At 38.7% G+C, this 20,350-nt stretch overlaps 1 protein-coding gene across 4 annotated transcripts in view; it reads left to right on the forward strand.

Moving 5' to 3' along the window:
• Positions 1-19,966, forward strand: part of edil3a (EGF-like repeats and discoidin I-like domains 3a) — a 135,354-nt gene extending 115,388 nt beyond the window's left edge. For all 4 annotated transcript variants that reach the window (XM_080893272.1, XM_080893273.1, XM_080893274.1 and 1 more), the window contains 2 exons: positions 4,776-4,931; positions 17,018-19,966. In XM_080893272.1, the coding sequence (XP_080749398.1) occupies positions 4,776-4,931; positions 17,018-17,167 (306 nt within the window). In that variant the 3' untranslated portion in view covers positions 17,168-19,966. The remainder of the gene's footprint in view (positions 1-4,775; positions 4,932-17,017) is intronic.
• The last annotated feature ends 384 nt before the right edge of the window (positions 19,967-20,350 follow it).

Consider the following 20,350-nt stretch of genomic DNA (forward strand, 5'->3'; position numbering starts at 1 on the left):
TTATGTTTTTTACAGTATTGTGTATATAATCTTATTCTTTCGACTGCCTCTTTCTCTAGCATCCTCCTCTGTCACACCAACCCTCTGCATGTCCTCCTTCTCTACATGAACCACCTCTGAGGTCTTCCTCTTTTCCTCCTTTTCCACAGTTAAGCAGCATTATTGAAGAATGTGACAAATAGTTTAAAATACCTTTGTTATTAGTTTTTGACATTTTCCATTAAACGGTTCTCAAATTTAACTTAATATCTCAGTGTTTCGTGGTTTTAAACTACTCAGTCAGTTTTTTCCCCTTGTGACTAAGAAATTAGTCACCAGGAACATCCCTACTCCCAACTAAAATCTTAACACCACCAGCTCTGTCTCCTGTATTTTAATAATTCGATTTTAGCATTAAAAATCTCTTTTCGATTTCAGCGCTTGCACATACTGGTGGATTAACCATTACAAAAACATGAAAAAAGGGTTTTGGTAATTGCCAATACTCGTAATTCAGGGTAGCTGTGACATAAATCGTACATTGGTTGGTGGTCTTTCTTTCTTAAAGGTGAGATTAAAATCAAACAACACACGCCTAAAACAGTGATAACAAATTCAATTTAATGCTAAGTTTCATTAGCAATGAGAGCCATTAACATTACCAATTAACATATGCAGGACTGACTGCCCCAGTGCAATTTTGACTGTTATTATGCCTGTAATACGTGAAACAGATTTTAATTTGTTCTTAATTGCATCACACGTGCATTTTTCTCTGACTGCTGAACTTGACACAATTCAACTTGATTTTTTCTCAGCACTGCCCTGGTCTCCTTACCAGGCCATGTGCTATTTTATCATGCTACCAACTGAGTTGTAGTAATATGACAAGATGTTCACGTTCAGCGTGATCACATGAAGCATACAGTGCATTGTTTAAGTTTTCATGAGTAAGTAAACAAACCTCCTACAGGTATGTGGAAACTTCCTGTAGACAGAAAAGCACTTTTTAATGTTCTTGTTGCATCTTTAAGCTTTAATGATAGCTGCCCTGTTGTGGGGTTCATGGGCCGTAGCACTATCCGCCTCATGACTGTGAGTTGAATTCTGAATTCTGCCCTCTAAATATACAGTATACACAAAGACACAACACCTCTCTTAGGCTGCAAAGATTAAACGAGTCTTCGCTGCATACAGTTAAATCAGCACAGCTGGACGAAGACTGTTAGCAGGTTGCTGTATATGTGCACGTACTGTATTCATAATATAGAAAAGTGGGACGTATTCGGCTCCTTATTAAGCTTTCCTCTCGCTGCATTAATCTTCTTTATCCTGCAGTGGCAAAACCATTTCAATACAAACAGGACATTTAAATACCAACTCATAATGAGCGGGAGAGATAAGTGTTTCTCTGACAGAAGTGTACAAACATTTCCACTTTGCACAAAGCCATCAAAGACAAAGTACAAATAAGTAACTGACCCTGTCAGTTACTCCCTATTGCCTCTGCGGCTCATGGTTCTGGTAATACTGAGAGCTTAGATATGAGATGAATCTAATTTTGTAATCTCAGACTCAGAAAGCCAAATCCTAAAATAGATTCTCGTGTTTCACTTCTCTGTAAATTGTACGCCACAAGCATTCAGAGATTGCTACAAAGACTTCACACGCTCCTAGTTTGTCTGGGTTAAAAGCTTGTGGAGGAGAGAACGGGGTTGAGAGCGTGATGGAGGAAAGAACAGAAGGTGGGGGCTGGAGGAGAGGCCGTGCTTTAACAAGCTTATCTCGCTCCCTAATGCAGTTTGGGCCATCAAAGCGTTGAGAGGCAGGGACGCTAGGGGCGGCTGTATTTTTTGACCGCTACCTGTGACAGCAATTACTGGTTCCCCTTTAAGCATGCCTTTGTTTGGTGGCAGACTTGAATGCTCGGGTAGAACAAGATTACCTCAATGTTTTGCAACTGCAGCATAATCAAAGCCTCACAATGCCATGCCCCTCTGAATCAACCGAGCTAGGTCTGCCACCATTTCTTTCTGGACCCTTTATTCAGGAGGTGGCTTGACATTATTTTCATTATAACAGTGTTGGGTGTTTTTTTTAAAGGTATACATCACAGGCAAATATTCCACAACACTTCCGCAGCTTCTCTTAGAAACAGCAATGAGAACTGTGGTGCATAAAAAAAACGGAGGTGTTAACAAAATTCATTTAGAAGTGGAATTTAATGAATAGAGCTTTCACGACAATTAGATAATGCATCCATAGCACGCTACTGTATTCGCTAGTTGCATACCTGTGCTTCAGGTATTCAGTGAAATAAATGTCCCACTCCCAAACCTTTGTTCTGCTTTCAGTAGCTTATCATCTCACATATGTTGGCTGAGTTAATCCCTTTAGAGATAGTGTGGCCTTACCTTGGACCTTCGGTGCCATAAAAAACTATTTGCCCCCTTCCTGATTTTTTTGTTTTTTTACATATTTGTTACACTTAAATGTTTCAGATCGTCAAACAAATGTGAATATTGGACAAAGATAACCAGAGTAAATACAAGGTTCAGGTTTTAAGTGATGATTTCATTTGCAAAGGGAAAACATTATTGTTATGGCCCGTCTAGGGTTAGCCAGACCACAACATAAGGGTGATCCATCCTCGTCAGATCTCAAGCAGCCACAACTATTAGTTTAACTTTAGTAATTAAAATTTGTTTGGAGATTAAAACAAATGAAACAAAAAACTGAGAAACAGGGAAGGAGACAAAAACTTCTTCACTGTAATCCAAACCTGTGTCTGCTTATGTAGCATAGCACACAGCACAGTGTCATCATTTAAAGCCTCTGTAATACCCAGTACTAAGATTTGCTGTCATCTCATTTGCATTAACGCTAAGACAAAACTGTCAGGGTTTGGGGTTTAATTGTAATTTTGATTTTGTAAGATCACTTCCCTGCTCTTTCTTTAGAGCTAATTTTCCCCCCTCTGCGTATTCATGTCATTTCTTTCAGTTTTATTTTACCAAACTTTCTTTTTGTCTGTTGTTTGGGGGGGGGGGGTTTTCCCTTCATTTGCATCTTGCTTACCTGATAGTTTTCTGTGCATTTACAGTCCAGTCCCTTGTTGGTTGTGTCAGCCTTTGTGTGTAATCCTAAACTGCATTCCTCTATTTTGATACTAGTGGTTTTTTATTGTGTTCCTTGCAAATTTAGCTTTCGGTTTACTTGTTTTCTTTGAACTTTGTTGAACAACCTTCCGGAATTTTATTTATTCCTTTGGCTTGTCATTAAGGCTTAGGTTTTGCAAACTACCTGTCAGCCTCCGGTGTCCTGCATTTGTGTGTGTTTGCATGTGTGTGTGTGTGAGAGAGAGAGGGTTTTTTTTTTCTAACTCGTCACAACAGATAATGCAGTCAACTGGAAAGTGTTTTGTGATGTGCCAAGCTGCACTGCAGGGTTCTGCAACGTGTCAAAACCAGGAGACGGAGTGAAACTAAACCATACCTCATGCGCTAGTTTGTTTGCTTATTTGTTTAATCTATGAGGGGGGCATTTTTTTTTTTTTTTTATCAGAACAGTGTGACACAGTATAAGTTGGCCTGTGACCAGGCCAATTAGTGTGATGCATGGTTGTCTTGGTGTTGTGTACAGCATATTCAGCAAAAGAAACAACTCTGCATACTTACATTTCTCTCATGCGCTCGCTGCGCCTCTAAATTTTGCAGCTATCTATGGCACAGCAAAATGTCAAGTTGAACCCGGTATTTCATCCTCTATTCATAGCAAATTGGTGCCACGTTGATGTATGTGCTAAGTAGAACAGCTTTACTGTTAAATTTGAGCTATTTTGTGTAAAGGGGGTACCAGCCTAAAGCAGCTTCTTTGATATCACCTACGCAGTGTTGTTATTATGTTAGTTTGCTGTTTATCTAATATAAAATGTCCTCGTTTAAAAATGGAAGATGGAAAAACAAAATTTCCTTTTTATAAAAAAAAAAAAATGTGTGAATTGCATGTTAAATAACAAGAACAATAAACTTTTTTCTGTTGTTCTACAGAGTTTTCAGGTTTTCATTGTGTTAAAGGGGTCTCACATTACACACCCACTGATTCCTGAGAAAAAACAAACTATTTATTTAGTAATACTGCACTTAAACCTTAAAGTTATGCATGGCTTTGCTGAGGACTAGATTAAAAATTACTTTCAATCCCTTTCACTTAATGAATGCAATATTTATTTAACATAATTATCATGGTGGTAAAATCTCGCCCCAAAAAGCTTGATTATCATCTCCTTGGTTCAAAGTGTAGCCTGTATCCTGAAATTCTTCTTAACTTCATTTTTTGTTTCAGACCAACAGTGTTATGTACTTTTGAATATAATAAAGCATAATTGAACATTAAAAAGCCTATAAATGTAACAGTTTGTGTATTTACTGCCTGGAACCCTTGCGCAGTAAATTGTTTGCAACAAATGAGAACCTATTAAAAATTAACCCAAATGGAGCAGTGTGGGTCTCAGAAGCTGCTGCAGCATGCAATTTCTGTTTTGCTGAGGCGAGATTGTGGACTTAGCCTTGTTGTTCAATATTCTGTGAATAATTGAAACTGACTTGACTGGCGCCCGGTGTCTTTATTCAGTAAATCCTCAGATAAAATCGAAAGGAAAAATGCTGACTTAATCCTGAAAACTTAGCATATCTGACACTTTGCTACCTGAGTTTGTTGAGCAATCGAATTTATCATTCTGGTTTTGCCTCTCCTTCTCTCTGCTCCCATCCCTCCTTGGGCTTTGCTCCTCTCAGGTGGACTTGCTTGTGCCAACCAAGGTGACAGGTATCATCACCCAGGGAGCGAAAGACTTCGGCCATGTCCAGTTTGTTGGCTCATATAAAGTCGCTTTCAGTAATGATGGAGAGCAGTGGAATGTATATCAAGATGAGAAGCAGGGCAAGGACAAGGTAAGTTGCTTTTACACTACATATTGATTTGATTGGTTTTTATTTTATTTTATTTGAACGAAGGGTCTCACTCAGCCAAATAAACCTGAAGCAGACAAAAACGTAGCAAATATCAAAAAGATGTGTAAATGTGTTATAAGGTGTTAAATTGTGAAAATGTTCATCTTGGAAGCTGTCTGTTTCTCCTTTCCATTTCCTCTTAGCATCTTCTTATCAGCGTCTCAAACTGAGCTGTCCTGGTCTGTCCTGGTCTGTCCTATTGCCTTTCTCTGGTTTGAGATCAGATAAGACCACCCTGTCAACCTGGCCAGGCCGGTGCTATGCTGAAAATCTTGTTTACGGTCCTTCAGCAGAGTACAAATGTCCATTCCAATCGCCCACAACAACAGAGACAGTGCAGAGCTGCAGCGGGCTCTTTGTTGATATCAGGGAACCTGCAGACACAGGCTAACAGCTAAAGCTGGAGCGTCTTGTCTTTCAGATACTGATTGCAAGACAATCTGTGTTTACTTTTCGATCTTGCTGTGCTATTGAACGATAAGGCCTACCTCTTCATTCTGATTCATCCAATGCTGATGTGTCGAATTCAAGAAGCCAAATACGCTTAGCATGAAACAGCTTTGGGATAATATACTGTATACTTTGTTTATTCTCCAGTCTAACTTAAATCCATTTAGGCTTTGTAGATGATTTCAAAATATTTAACATTTTAAAATAGTTACAATAGTTAAATTAGTTTTCAACTGGAGATGACATTTGTATTAATAAATAACTGACTCATAACTATTAATGAAACAAAGTCCAGCTGTTAAAATTTGTGAATTTGGTTTTGTCAGAACAGCCCTACCTTAGTTCTTATTTTTATGCATATTTATCACACATTTCACATCATCGAACTAATTTTGATATTAGACAAAGATAACTGGAGTAAATGCAAAATGCAGATTTTAAATGATGTTTTCATTTATAAAGGAGAAACCACTCTGCCTCTATGCAAGCAAGTAATTGTCCCTCTTTGATAAATCATGAATTAACTGTGATTAACCATGTTTTTGCTTAGCTAAGTTCCATGTCATTAACCACACCCAGGCCTGAAAAAGAAACATATCATGCTATGATCTAAAGAAACAGCTGAGAAATAAATTCACTGACATCTATCAGTCTGCAAATGGTTACAAAGCAATTTCGGAGACTTTGGGACTCCAGCGAACCACAGTGAGAGTCATTATCCAAAAATGGAGAAAAGTTAAAACAGTGGTGAACCTTCCAAGGAGTGGCCGGCCTACCAAAATTACTCCAAGAGCGCATCGATGACTCATCCAGGAGGTCACAAAAGAACCCAGAACAACATCTAAAGAACTGCAAGCTTCACTTGTCTCAGTTAAGGTCAACGTTCATGATTCAACAGTGAGAAAAAGACTGGGCAAAAATGGCATCCATGGGAGAGTTTAAAGAGAAAACCACTGCTGACTTAAAATAACGCAAATGCTCATCTCACATTTACCAAAAACATCTTTGATCTAAAAACATATGGGGAATGATTCTGTGGATTGATGAGACAAAAGCTAAACTTTTTGGAAGCTTTGAGTTTTGTTGCATCTGGTGTAAAACTAACGCAGCATTTTATAAAAAGAACATCATAGTCTGATGGTCTGAGGCTGCTTAATCCAATTGAGATGTTTCTGTATGACATTAAACAGGCCATTCATGCAGGAAAGCCCTCCAGTGTGGTTGAATTAAAACAATTCTGCAAAGAAGAGTGGGCCATAATTCCTCCACAGTGATGGGAAAGACTCATTGCCAGTTATCACAAATGCTTGATTGTAGCTCTTGCTTCCAAGGGTTGACACAGCCAGTTGTTAGGTTCAGTGGCCAACAGCTTTTTTTTTACAACGGGCTAAGGCTAATTTTTTTCCTGTAAATTAATGAACTAATCTTTAAACTGCATTTTGTATTTAGCCACATTGTCTTTGTCTAGTATCTAAATTAGTTTGACGATGCAAAACATCATCACTCATCATCATCACATCTGTTTGAATCATTCTGTTTTAGCTCATTTATTGGTCACCTCCCAAAAAGTCCATCCTCCTCTGATTGGTCAGTGGGCATGAAGAAAGTCAGACACATAGACAGTATAAAAGATGGAGCTGGTTTCCAGATCTGAACAAATGAAGCTAATGCATAACTGCCCTTAAACCTGCAGTTTTTTGTAACGGCCACCAGGAGGCGAGAGCTGTCCTCTGCAGGAGCTGTTGACATTTTGCTAATGGGTTTATAGTCAAAGTCATTTCAGGTTATACTGCATAATTATAAAGCATTAAGTCTATTTATTACATTTTGGTGTCAAAAAGGAAGATTTTTCGAGATGTGATCACTGGATACTGAAATGTGCTTTAGCAAGTCAGTTTGAAAATACCAAAACGGCTTGAAACAGCTTATCTTTTGTGCTGTCTATGGTCAGGCAGCTTTGGTGAAGTGCTTCACCACCTTAACTCAGGTTAGTTTCTGCTAACAGAAAACAAGTCGTTTTAAGTGTAAATCACGGCACATTATGTAAATGATTGTTTTGTCAGCACAGAGCAGAGGTTGAAAAATATGCCAAGCGGCAGGTTTCCAGTAGTCTTAATGTGTTACGCTGTATGTCTCTATTTTATGCTCTGTTTATTGTCTGACAACAGAAACAGAAAACTGGGAATATTTTCAATGGAAAGTCATCTCTATTAGAGTGGCTAGTACATAGCTTTGTGCCATTCTACCATTAAACACATGGTGATTGCCTTGTTATTGCTGCAACATTGCCATCAGAAGTAAAACAGCTCAGAAGCTGTGAGAGCATGAAGACTCTTGTGTTCACCGTTGCAACCAGCAGCAGAACATTTGGTGTGCTTTGTTCATAGCTGAGATATTTTCGAGTAAGAATTAGCAGAAGGTACTCTAGCGAGGAATTGATAGTGGACTGCATGGCATCTGGCTGCATGTGGATTTAGTTGAAGCACTTGTTTGAGAGTGTACCAAAAGAACTAGGTAAGTAGCCATTATGCCATTGTGTTACTTAATGATGAAGAGAAGTACCATGTTTCCTGGGAGAGAACAGCATGGAATTCTTTACATGAATAAAGAAAGTATAACAGACAAATAAAACCTCACAAGGCATAATTTGAGCACTTTAATATCTGAAGGCAGACTGGAATTTTTGGATTCAGAATCTGTATTCCAGTATATACATCTATAAGTGATTTTTTTAAACCAATAGTACAATAAGACGACACTGAGTTTAACATCCTTTAGTTACTAGTTTTCTGTCATGCTTTGTATCATAGCCCAGCTGTGGGTCATACTCTGTAGTTTGTGCACAGATATTTTCAGGCTTTCTTAGATAAACTGTTTCTGAGCAGTTTGAAGAGGTTACTGGTGCCCGTAGCAGGCATTAAGTTGAGGCAGTGTCCTGTCTTTTTTCTTTTTCTTTTTTGTCAACATATTTTTGAAACACCTTGAGAATTTTATTTTGAATGTGGCACTACTGCTCACTTGCAGCATCAGCAGGTCAAAGATCCCCTCTGTGTAACATTCAATAAAAAAAATTGTGTAACTGTGCTACTGGGTTGAAGATGTTTGTGAAGCATTGAAGAATTATAACTTCCTGCTTCTTTTCAGCAAGATCCATATTTGAAACATTAGCATCTATCAACACGTTGTCTTTCCAAATCAAAATAATTGGCCAAACCGAGAAGATGAAGAATTTAACTTGTTTTTCCTCTCTGAAACTACACACTATTACAGTACATACACAGCAAAACATAACCTCAAATGAGGAATCACTCCCATCACTGAGCAAAATGGAAACACTGATTTAAACTGCAGTGTGACCCACTGATGGAGGCATGCAACCACGAGGGGAGTTGCAGTCTTAGAAAAGAGCTTCCATTTTTGTTTGTCTCTGATACACGATAGATCAAAGCAGCGCTTCGTTGACACCAACAGCTGCTCTCAGTTTATCCCCTTATCTTTGCTGGGGATCCAGTGAAGTAGCAGATCCCTGGAAATAATTTTCCATTTCTACAGGTCATATTCTTTGCTTGAGGAGTTTGTAACACCCGTGGTGATCTTTGGCTGAGGGCCAGGCATGCTCACCATGATTTATACTCAGACAATTTCAATACCTTGGAATGAATGTTTTCTAAGCGTCATCTGAGTTAGAACGTGAAAGAAGGAAAAATACTGGTTGTATCTCAAGAGAATGATACATTTATTTTTAAGTCTAGTTTCAGCTCCACATTTTTTTGTTCTCTCCTGTGTTGTTATTGCTGTATAATTCAGAGAAGAGCTAAGACTATACCGTCACTCCGAGCATGTGTGCTCTGTATTAGAGGGCGGGCGTGTTTTGCAAGACTTCAGCAAATGTCAATCAGTTTGTCCCTTGCTGGAGCCAAGTGGCTGTTCAGATGTATGATTCTTCAAGGTGTTTTCCCCCTTCAGTCAGCCGAAGCAGCCATTAATGCTAGAGGACACATTTGGCTGTTAGACTCCCGAGGCTCCTCCTGCCACACCACAATGCTTGACTTGGCAGGGATATACTGTGAAAGTTTGTGTGTGTGTATGTCCGTGTGTGTGTTTGCCTATTTCCAACAAAGTGGTAGAGGCTTGTAAGTATTCTTCTCAGCTCCCCCCTCCAGCTCCTGTGTGGCAGAGGCTGCAGGCAGTTAGATCTAGATTGAGAGAGGAGACTCTGTCAGAATACAGATGTTGTCAAAGCAGGGCCCAGCGGTGCACGCACAACAGTATCCCTCTACAAAATCTATAGAGTGCCCTGTTTGCCTTTTCTTTGTACACCAATCCCACATACTGCTGTACTGCACTTGTAACTGAGACAAGTAAGAGCAAAGTCCATTGTTTAAACATAATTACGCTGAGACACATCCATAATCCTACATATCGGCTAAGCTGGATTCCCTTTCCGCACGTGGGTCACTATGTTACCTTGTCCTGCACCACCGCTCTTGCATTGGTGTCAGTATTGAAACAGTCCGTCGATGGGTTCAATCAAGCACAAAAGTAATTGATTTATGTTTAATAGTGTTTTACTCAGGTGACCTGGGTTAATTAGTCATCAGAGCCTTCAATTCCATTCAGGTCAGAGGGTAACTGAATACTAGATGGGTTTGAATACCGACATACCTAAAATGAACCCATGGTAGTAGTATTTAGTAGCTGCGGTCCACTGTGCACCTCAGGATTACAAAAACACATAACTAGGTAACGTATTGCTGACCCCCTCAAAGACTGGTCTCGGTGTGCGTTTCAGTTTGATGCAGCGTGACTGCCTCTTTCTCACCTCGCATGATGCTTTTGACCTTTCACTGAAGACGTATGTGAGTTTTCCTGGTATTACCGCAGGCGGCTCTGGGCAACAAGGGGTTAGAGAGCAAAGAGATCTGAGCGACCTGATTCCTTGACCTGTGCAGCAGGTTTAAATAATGTAGTATGGGCTGAGTTGCAGCTCTAGAGTCGCATAGGGCCTCACCTCATAATGCTCCTGACTGTCAGGAAAATCAATAGTTAGGAGCAGTTGTGGCTGCTGTGTCACTCCAAATGCACACATAGTGACATGTGCTCTTTGTCATTATGCCTTCATTGCTGCATAATCTCTTTGTTTAGTGTGAAGGTAGAGGCAACTAGCTTCAGCATATTTGACTAAGTTTACTATTCCAAGAAAAGTAATACATGCAAAAACACCACCTGATTCAGAGTCTCCTTTTCTTCAGAATTATCAACATAGCTTTGTGAATTTTGCAGCAGTTCAAATAAACTTACAGTTTAGAATAAAACACTGCCACATTGTTAAGTGTTTCAGTTATCCGTGGCACAATTATTAACACTTGGCTTCACCTGTCAGTTGCCAACTCCTTTATTGTCACTGTCACTTCTGCAAGTCACGCATGGCAGGTTGGGCTTGTTTATACTCAGCTACGCATAGTTTGTTTTCTTCTTCTTCCCTTAGAAAACAAATAAAAACTGTCATTTGTCTTCTGCTTAATAGATTCTAATTCCAGTTACAGTAATAACAGGTTCTGCCACTGTTCTAACTCAAGTACAAAGCATATCGATCAATCTGTCCATCCATCCATCCAGCCATCCAAATATCCATTTTCTTAACCGTTTATTAAATTCAGGGTCATTGCACGCCTGCAGTCCATCTTAGCTGTCACTGGACAAAAGCAAGAACAAAGGCAGTAATAATAAGTAATTACAGATTGTATATTTAGTAATCTTTTATTAATAACAAAACTCCAAAGATGCTTGAAACTGCCTTAATTTTTTTAAACAATGCCTTTCCCTGTTTTGCTGTGGAATCATATCCATCCATCCATCCATTTTCCTCTGTTCATCCGGGTCAGGTCGTAGAAGCAGGAGCCCAAGCAGAAAAGTCCAGACCTCCCTCTCGCTGGCCAACTCCTCCAGTTTGGCCCAGGGAACACCAAGGTGTCCCCTTGGAGAGATATAATATAATATATATATATATGTGTGTGTATGTATGTATAATATAATATAATCTCTCCAGCGTGTCCTGGGTCTGCCCCGGGGACATGTCCAGAACAACTTACCTTACCTCACCTCATCTCACCTCACCCAGGAGGGAGCCCAAGGGGCCCTAACCACTTCAACTGGCCCTTTTCAATGTGGAGGAGTCGAAGCTCTGCTCCGAACTCCTCACCTTATCTCTAAGGGAGAGGCCAGCCACCATTCGGAAAAAGCTCTTTTCTGCCATTAGCATCTGCGATGTCGTTCCTTCGGTCAGTACCCAAAGCTCGTGACCATAGGCGAGGGTAGGGATGTAGATTGACCAGTAAATCAAGAGCTTCGCTTTTACAATCAGCTTTCTCCTCACCACGACAGACCAGTACAGTGTGTGCATCACTGTAGCCATAGGATTGTTATTTGATCTCCCGCTCCCTTCTCCCCTCACTCTAGAATATGATCCCGAGGTACTTGAGTTCCTGTCCCAAATGGAGTTTGTCTATGAACTGGAGTGGGCACTAAACCCTTTTCCACCTGAGAACCATGGCCTCACACTTGGAGGTGCTGATTCTCATTCTCATGTGAATGAGGTGGCGAGGCCACCGCCTGATGACGCTTGGCTATGCCTAGAAAGTCTGTCCATAAAAATTATGAACAGAATGGGTAACAAAGAGTCCAACATACTGTCGGCTGTGCGGACCAAGCGCTTGCAACAGTTGTATAAGGATCAAATATCTAGTCGGTACCTCTCAGCCTTATGCACTAGCTCAGGCTGTTTCCCCACCAGAGAGGTGAGGTTCAGTGCCCCAGTTGCTAGTCTCGGGACCCGGGGAGTTGTCCTCCAGGGTGTCCACCCCCAGGTGGTGGACCTACAGGAGGGTGGGCCTGTCTCCCTTCCTCGGGCTGTGCCCGGCCAGGCCCCGTGAACTAAGGTCTGGCCACCAAGAGCTCACCTCCGGGCACCCTCCCTGGGCCTGGAAGTAAAATTGCAAGTTTTGTACATTTTTATGCAAAATTTTCTATGTTAGACAAACTGATCAGCATAGGAAAAAAAAAATCATAAAACCTGTTAAATAACTGGAATTTGGAAATCTGAATCTTTATGTGTGTTTACAGTATGCAAACCTAATGATAACATGCTGTTTATACATTTTTCAGAGACTTCCTTTTCTTGCTCTTGAGAAATGATCCAGCTTTCCTTTAGTTTGCATCAGTCTTTTACATCAGTTTTAGATGTGTTTAACTATGCCAAGTGATTCAAAATTGCATCTTTATGTCTTTCCCGTCTCTGAATGACTTGAAACACTGGAGGGTGTTTGCCATTATCCTGTTGATGTGGAGGAAATCTTCAACACCTTCCCATCCCCCATCTTTTTTTTGTTTTCCTCCACACATTATTTGTCCTTTTATTGTGATTCTTCACATACCCTGTTCCAAAGAGTAGATTTATATACATTGTGTGCGACCTGGCATGTCCCTGGATAGTCTGGCAGACATCTCTGTCATATTTCGATCAGCTGCTGGCTTTATGGCCTCCCTCTTCTGCCTTTTATAACGTGCTACCTAAAGTCACAGTGAGACTCCTGCATGTGACACATTTCTCAGGTTGAAATAATGTTGTCAAATACTAAAAAAGTTGAAAGAAATGCCCACAGAATTGTTTAGAAATGTTGTTCTTGAAGAATCAGCACTGTTGATCAATTAATACTCGTTTTGTGAAACGCATTTATTGTACTACAGTATGAACAATAATTGCCAAATACCACAGAAAATGTAACATTAAACCTCCTGAAATAAATGGGACACTTCTATGCAAGAGCACGTACCAAATTACGCCAGTCAAATTCATTCCTAAGTAATAAGGTTGGTCCGTCTGATGTCTTGATGCTTGTGTTGACTGTGGACTGTACAGTCACTAACAAAGACCAGAAAGTGAAGTATTTCTTCATAAATGTATCTGGTACCAAAATACAACCCTAAGCTGTTGCATACTCTCTTTTCTGACAGTATATTTTTGTTTCTCCTAACTGAAAGGCAACGACCGAGAGGCAAGATGGGAACAGAGTTCAGGAAAAGTTCATTCCAAATGCTCTATAAAATTCACATATGTTTAATCTTGTGTAGTCTTCTTGTTGAAAACCAGAGGAATCATAAAAAATGTGTTATTGTACAACTTTTGGATCGTTATCATCCTGAAAAAGCAAAATAAGTGATTAAATTCGGATGCAGATGGAAAATGACTTATGTGATTGACTCATTAGACAGAAACTGTGTAAATCTGTTACACATTGAAGCACGGAACAATAGACAAAAGGAAACCTAAAATATAATGCTTTTATTTTTTTTTAAGCACTCAAAAACAGCAGAACAAAGAGACGGAAAAGACTAGGAAACTGACAGAGAGCAGGATTCCATGTGATGTTGTTTGCACCAGATACAAACCTTGTCTGACTACAGTCTAAGCTCTGTGCTACAATATAGATGAGAAAGAGAGGGGAAGAGAATGGGTTTCACTGAAGGAGGAAAATGATAAAAAAGAATGTAGAATGAAAAGGTGACCCAAAAATAAGGAAAGTAATGAAAGAGTACACCTGTCACCTTCAGCTTATGTTCCCATTAAGAGTAACTCACACAGGAGCCAGAAAATGAAAACCATAGGGGCAGACATGCTAACTAAAGAATTAGTCAGAGACGAGTTAATCGAAACGCACCTGGTTAGAAGAGAAATAAGAGGTTTGATTGTCACGCCATTGTGCATTGATTGCAGACCATAATGTCTTATATGTCCATCTGTAAATAGATACCAAGTGAGTCATGAGAGTATCTGATATTTTAAGCCATGATTTATACAATAGCTTTCTCTGTAATTTGAGCAGTATAGTATCGTTCATGCAATATTGTATTGCATGAACTTTGAATGCAAAGCTCCTCTAGCAGCGTCCGAGAAATAAACTGAGGTGATGAAAATAAGAAAATAAGAATAGCATACCTCGTTAAACATTGTTAGTGCAGATGCTATATAATTATGTATAATTAATAGTAGCCTAAACCTTTTGTTGCATTTTCTTTGACAGTAACTACTTCTAAAAAATGCTGTAGATGGATAAACTCAGTATTTATTGAAATGTAAGAAAAGAACAATAAATAAATTTCAGCTTTTCAATTTTTCACATTTAGTTCTGTCCTCTTTTTCTTGCATTTGTTTGTCATGATTATCAAATTTTTGAGTTGTGCTATTTGGAAAATAAAAAGATTCAGAGTTTTTACATTGTACAGTTACCATTGCAATTTTCTTTGATCTGACAATACTTACCTCATTTTCTTTATTTCATTTTCACTCTCACGTATTTCCTGCCCATTTGATCAGATCCCCCTGCCCTCGTTAGTATCAACCATATCCAGTAACCCTCTTCTCCTGTGTTCCTTTTCCCCTGTGGCAGCTAAACTCAGTGTTTTTGTGTCTCACATTCCAGCTGTTTCTCCTCACATTCTCCTTGTAGTCATTAGATTGTACTGTTGTGTTATTGATACTGCTGTTGTGTAGCACTTTTTTTGGGTGGGATACAGCCAGATTTATTTGGACTGTGTAGCAAACTTTGTTGCAAGTAAAGACCTTCTTATTCAAGCTGTCTGAGAGTGACTCATGCATTTGAGTCGCATCTGTTGGGATCCTCGTTACGGTTCCCAGTTGACTTGACAATCTTAGACTTTATACATAATGGTTTCGAAGCGACAGTTCCCCCATGTCTAATATGACAATGATTCGCATTCGTTCTCTGTGTTGCGTAATTTATATTGTGTACTTTGATTGCACAGTTATTTTCTCATGTTGCCACTATACCGGTGAACAAGAAAGCACTTTGCCTCGTGTTTTTCTATGCATAATTTGTCCTATTCAAAGTTATACTGGCTTGCCTAAAACAATCGGCTTTTCATCCTTTTCATTTAAGATTATTTTACCCGATTGACTAGAAAACAATTCTGCGCTTATGTTTGATGAGGACATTTGGATGTGCAGAGGACATTTATACAAAACCGAAGCTGGTGCTTAATACTTAAATCTTCAAATCTCCTCTCTGGCCTGGTGTTTTAGAAAACACTGTACAGTCTGTGAATATTTGGTTGAATCACACAGTCTGAACTGTTTTTTTTTCTCCAAAATTCTTAATGCCACTATGAATATTTGAAAGGGGATTAGATGAGTATTTACTCAAAAGATGTGAAGCCCCATTTCTAGCACCTGCTTGGATTTAGCCCACTGATTTTTTCATTCCACACAACACCGAATCCCATTTCATCCCAATTACGCAGGCATAATCATATCTGTTTAATTGAAATGATCATATTCGTCAATGAAGCACTCCCTGTAGATGCATTTCTCCTTAATATACTTCATTGTACAGTCTATTAAACACACACCAAAGCTTGTAATAATTAACAACAGAGCATGCATACCAGTGTGACAATTATAGTTGTTTGTAATAGCTGGTCAGTCACTGACCTGTTTATTTATGGTTCACCTTAAAGTTCTTAATTTTCATTGAATCTCTATGAAATTATATTTTCCCAAAACTAGGGTGATATGGTCTGCAAAAAAAAATCATCTCTCAACAAAAAAATGTGAATTAGACAAAAAGAGACATGCAGATCTACTGATGTATCAACAACTGTAACCAAAACTTTGCGTTTCTATCAATGTTAACAAAATCCCCAGCACCACTGGCTGCAGAAACTATGTTCTCTTTGGAATTTTAGATTCAATGAAATGTGTATTTTTTTAAAGACTACTTTAAAAAAAATTACAAGAAGAAACGAGGGGTAGTTCGAGACTTTTGCACACTGTCGTATGAATGATGGTGACTATATGAGGAGTAGGCGTGTTCATTAATATCTATCAGAATGCATGTTATTCTCTAGCACAACATGTAATGACTTTTATGGAGCCAATATTGAAGAAAACTGCAGGGCTTTTTTTAAAATAACATTATGCCAAAGCCAAAGTGAAGAATTCAAGACTGTGTGGCAAAACTGAAGGAAAACAGCACCAACAAGCCTGAGGTGCAGGTTACTTAACAACATTCAGTAAGGAGGAGAAACAGCAGCTGATGTTTTTGACTAATTATGAAGGTGGCACTTCCAGCTGTGCCACTCTAACAATGCGCAATCTTCCCCAGGGGGGAAACTGTTGATATGTTTGCATAGTGCATAAAAGAAACCACGAATAGGACTGAGTTGTGGGAATGTTCTCTTTCTGGTCATGTTTAGATTGAAATTCTTATTGGCTGCACTTCATTCATTACCAGTTCAAGCATGAGGTCTTCAAGGTAACAGTCTGTAGAAATCAAATGAGAAATGCACCAAGAACGTTTTGCAACCCCCTACCGAAAATACTTTTGGTTGTATGTGTGCGTGATTTCTCTCTTTGTCTTCACACATGACGCACGTTGAAGCATGTGGCTAGAATATTGGACATGAATATTGCATCTCAATTCTTTCCATGGGGATTTGTTTTTGCAGAAACAATCGAGTCAACTAACCATTAACAGCCATTCATGTTGTCATTTTTCCAGGTATTCCAAGGGAACTTTGACAACGACACACACAGAAAGAACGTGATAGACCCGCCTATCTACGCTCGGTTCATTCGGATCCTTCCCTGGTCGTGGTATGGCAGGATCACTTTGCGTGTAGAAATACTCGGATGCACAGAGGAAGAGTAAACCCTTTCCTTCATCTTTCTGCCCATCGCCCCTTGTCCCTTGGCATACTGGAGTGTCTCACAAAGTACTTCAGAAATAAACTGTGCAACCTGTAAAAAGAAATTGATTTCCAATGGATTTTTCAAGAGTATGCGTTGGTTGTGATGGGTTGCTGTTTGTTCTTTTGTACAATGATTTAAAACCTGCCCCTGCCCCTGTTTGTCCTTTTGTTTTTCCTATTTAAAGCGTGATCTTTGTCTTTTTATTCCTCTCAAGATTTGCCATCCTGTTTGGAATGAACTTCTATAATATATATATGGGAGGGGTGGGTTTGGGGGTGGTGTCAGAAAGGGAGTCTCCCTGTGGTTTTAACTTGTTGCCATAGAAGCTATTGTACAGTGTCACTTTTTAACAAATGTGTGAAATCTGTCTGTTGTGCTTCATTGGACATGATTAACCAGCTTCATGCCATGACTAAACTGTCTAAATGATCATGTAGATGACATGTTATCTCATCATCAAATGTGTTTTTACTTTGAATACAGCACCTCCTCAAGCCATGCCTTTTCCCTAATGGACACTGGCATTACATCATCAATCAAAACACTGCTAAAGCTCTTGTATTATATGTAAAAGACTAAGAAATTGCATGGTGCGTGAACTATAAATATATATTATGAGAAATCATTTAAAACCTCCAGCCCTGAAAGCAAATGGATTTGATTTAGAGACCTATTTTTATGTGCATTTTTAAATAGTTCTGAAACATTACAACACACTGCAAAAGCTTAATAAAGATGACTGATATGTGAGACAAAAAGCAAGCGCTGCAGTTTAAAGTGGTTCTGCAGCACTGACACTGAGGCTTATAAGGTTGTATGTAGTTGAAATGTTAGCTCACATTTTTTTTAACATTCGATTATTGCTAGATGTAAGATTATTTGCTATTATTGTTTGTTTGCCATTTTGCATTTATTTTATTTTGTTTGGTTTTTCAGTCTCAGCTGTTAGATTCACAACATGTTTTTAATGTCCTCGTGTTGTCTTGGAGATCTAAGTCAAATCAATTAAAAAAGCTCAGGATAGATGTTATCCATATTAACCCACAGCGCATATTTTTGGCCTCCTAGTTGAAGATTTCTGTGTTATTATTTAAAGAAAATACCACATGAGTGAAAGCAATTATTGAAAACATCCATATATGCATAACTCAAACGCTGAAAGCAGTTTCTTAATATCCTTAATTTCTTTGGCTTGATAAGTGAAAACCTTTAATTAATTTCCTCATTTTCAAAAGACAGGAAAATTGCTCATATTACTATCGTCATCTCAGACCTACAATGACCAGAGTGACAGAACAGAGCTGTAAATTAATTATGGAAATGGAATAATAAGCTTTTATTAAAATACTGGATTAAAGTATAGGAATAAAATATTAAAATGCTTATATGTGTTTCCACTGTTGCTCTCTGCATTTTCAAATGGTTGCAGGTTGCTAAACATATTTAAAGACTTGCAGTTTTTACTGTATGGCTTCTCTTGTTGGCTACATCTGCAGTAAATGAACAGCAATGTTTAGCCAGTTAAATAAATGGAAGCAAACAAACCCTGAGGTATTGCAGTAGTGTCAGAGCTTGTGGGCCTGTATCGGACCTGGATTGCTCAAGGGTTTTCCACTCTTGGCTAGTTTTTCCAAAGCTCTCTAGTGCAACAATAAAATCCAAAAGGAGCCACTTCCGCTTTGATACTCCATGTTTCACTTCAGCCTTGTCAGCTTTCAGGCCCATAACAAACCCTTCATTTTATATTTTCAGAATCTAGTTCTGAAAAAGAAAGTGAGAAATTTACAGGAATTCTGTACTGAAATAACTGCATCAGCCTTTAACAGATATTTTGATGGCATGAATGAATAAAAATAAAAATCCTCTAACATTATTTTTTAACTTAATTCTGCAATGTGAAATGATGAAAAGTACAGAAAGACATCATGAATGCTTCTAGACAAAAGGTAAAAAGTCTGAAATTAAAAAAACAAAACCTAACAATGAAGTTACCTAACAACCAAGCATAGGCAGTAGTGTAGGTTTGGTAAATGGCAGTGTGATATGATACAGTATGCTATAATGGACCGGATGTGTGTTAAGATGTTATTTAAGTGTTACGTATTTGTGTAAGTAACATCGAAAGTCTGCTGTAGATTACCTATGTGTTTCTTTTTCTTTGTCTTTGGAGTGAACTGGTGACTCCATTGACACTTCATAGGTTCATGATCACAGGACACACATAAGTATACGAGTATCTCTTGTATATTTTACATATTCTCTGTGATTCTTTATCGACAAGTATCAAGTATTTCCAAGATCTGCTCCAGTTTGTCTTTGTAGTTAATTTGTCGTGAGCATTTATGACAAAGCAGGTGTGCTGCAAAGCTTTGTGGAATTTTGCATGATGATTTGAAACGTACAGTACAACAAGGATGTCCACAGGCACATTGTGTTCTTGCATATCATAAAGATCTAATAGCCTTTACTTTGTATTCACCATCAGTTGTCTTGTGCATTGTAAAACTGAAGCATCTCACGGGTCCAAATGGGGAAAAAAATAGAAACTCATCATGTCTTTGTATTTCAGTGTCAACTGTTCACATATTATTTCTTACTTCCTCAATCTCACTGTCACCCACTATCTAGAAAATGTACCCATCATAATAATAGTTAGGTTCAAGCCTGCAGAGGAGAATCTAAAACTCTGTACAGTGGAAAAAAAAAGACATTGCTTCAAAACAAAAAGTTCTTTCAGTTTGACAAATAAAAACATATCTGTGAAAATGATACGTTTGCTTTGTGTTTTTTGAAATCTTTGATGCCATTGATATTACTTTAGTAGGAAACATAATAGCTTCAAAAAAGAGTTTCCCACCTTTCTAAAGGCTGGGAACGCAGCATCCACACAGTGGAGCACACAAGTATTTCAAAGAGAGAAAGTTATCTTTGCTTTTTATGTTTTCTTTTTCATTTTAGCATCATAAGTCTTTTGCTGTTTCACTGTTGTTACAAAATTAGTTCAATTTCAAACTTCTTTCAATAGCCACAGCGCAACAGCCTTTTTTCCCAGGATGTGTGCTATTTCACAAAGACACACACATACAATGAGTTATACAGTGAGTACCCCTTATGTCAAGGATAAGACTAAATACCTATGTGG

The sequence above is a fragment of the Rhamphochromis sp. 'chilingali' genome (genome assembly GCF_963969265.1).
Source record: "Rhamphochromis sp. 'chilingali' genome assembly, chromosome: 10".
Classification (NCBI taxonomy): Eukaryota; Metazoa; Chordata; class Actinopteri; order Cichliformes; family Cichlidae; genus Rhamphochromis; species Rhamphochromis sp. 'chilingali'.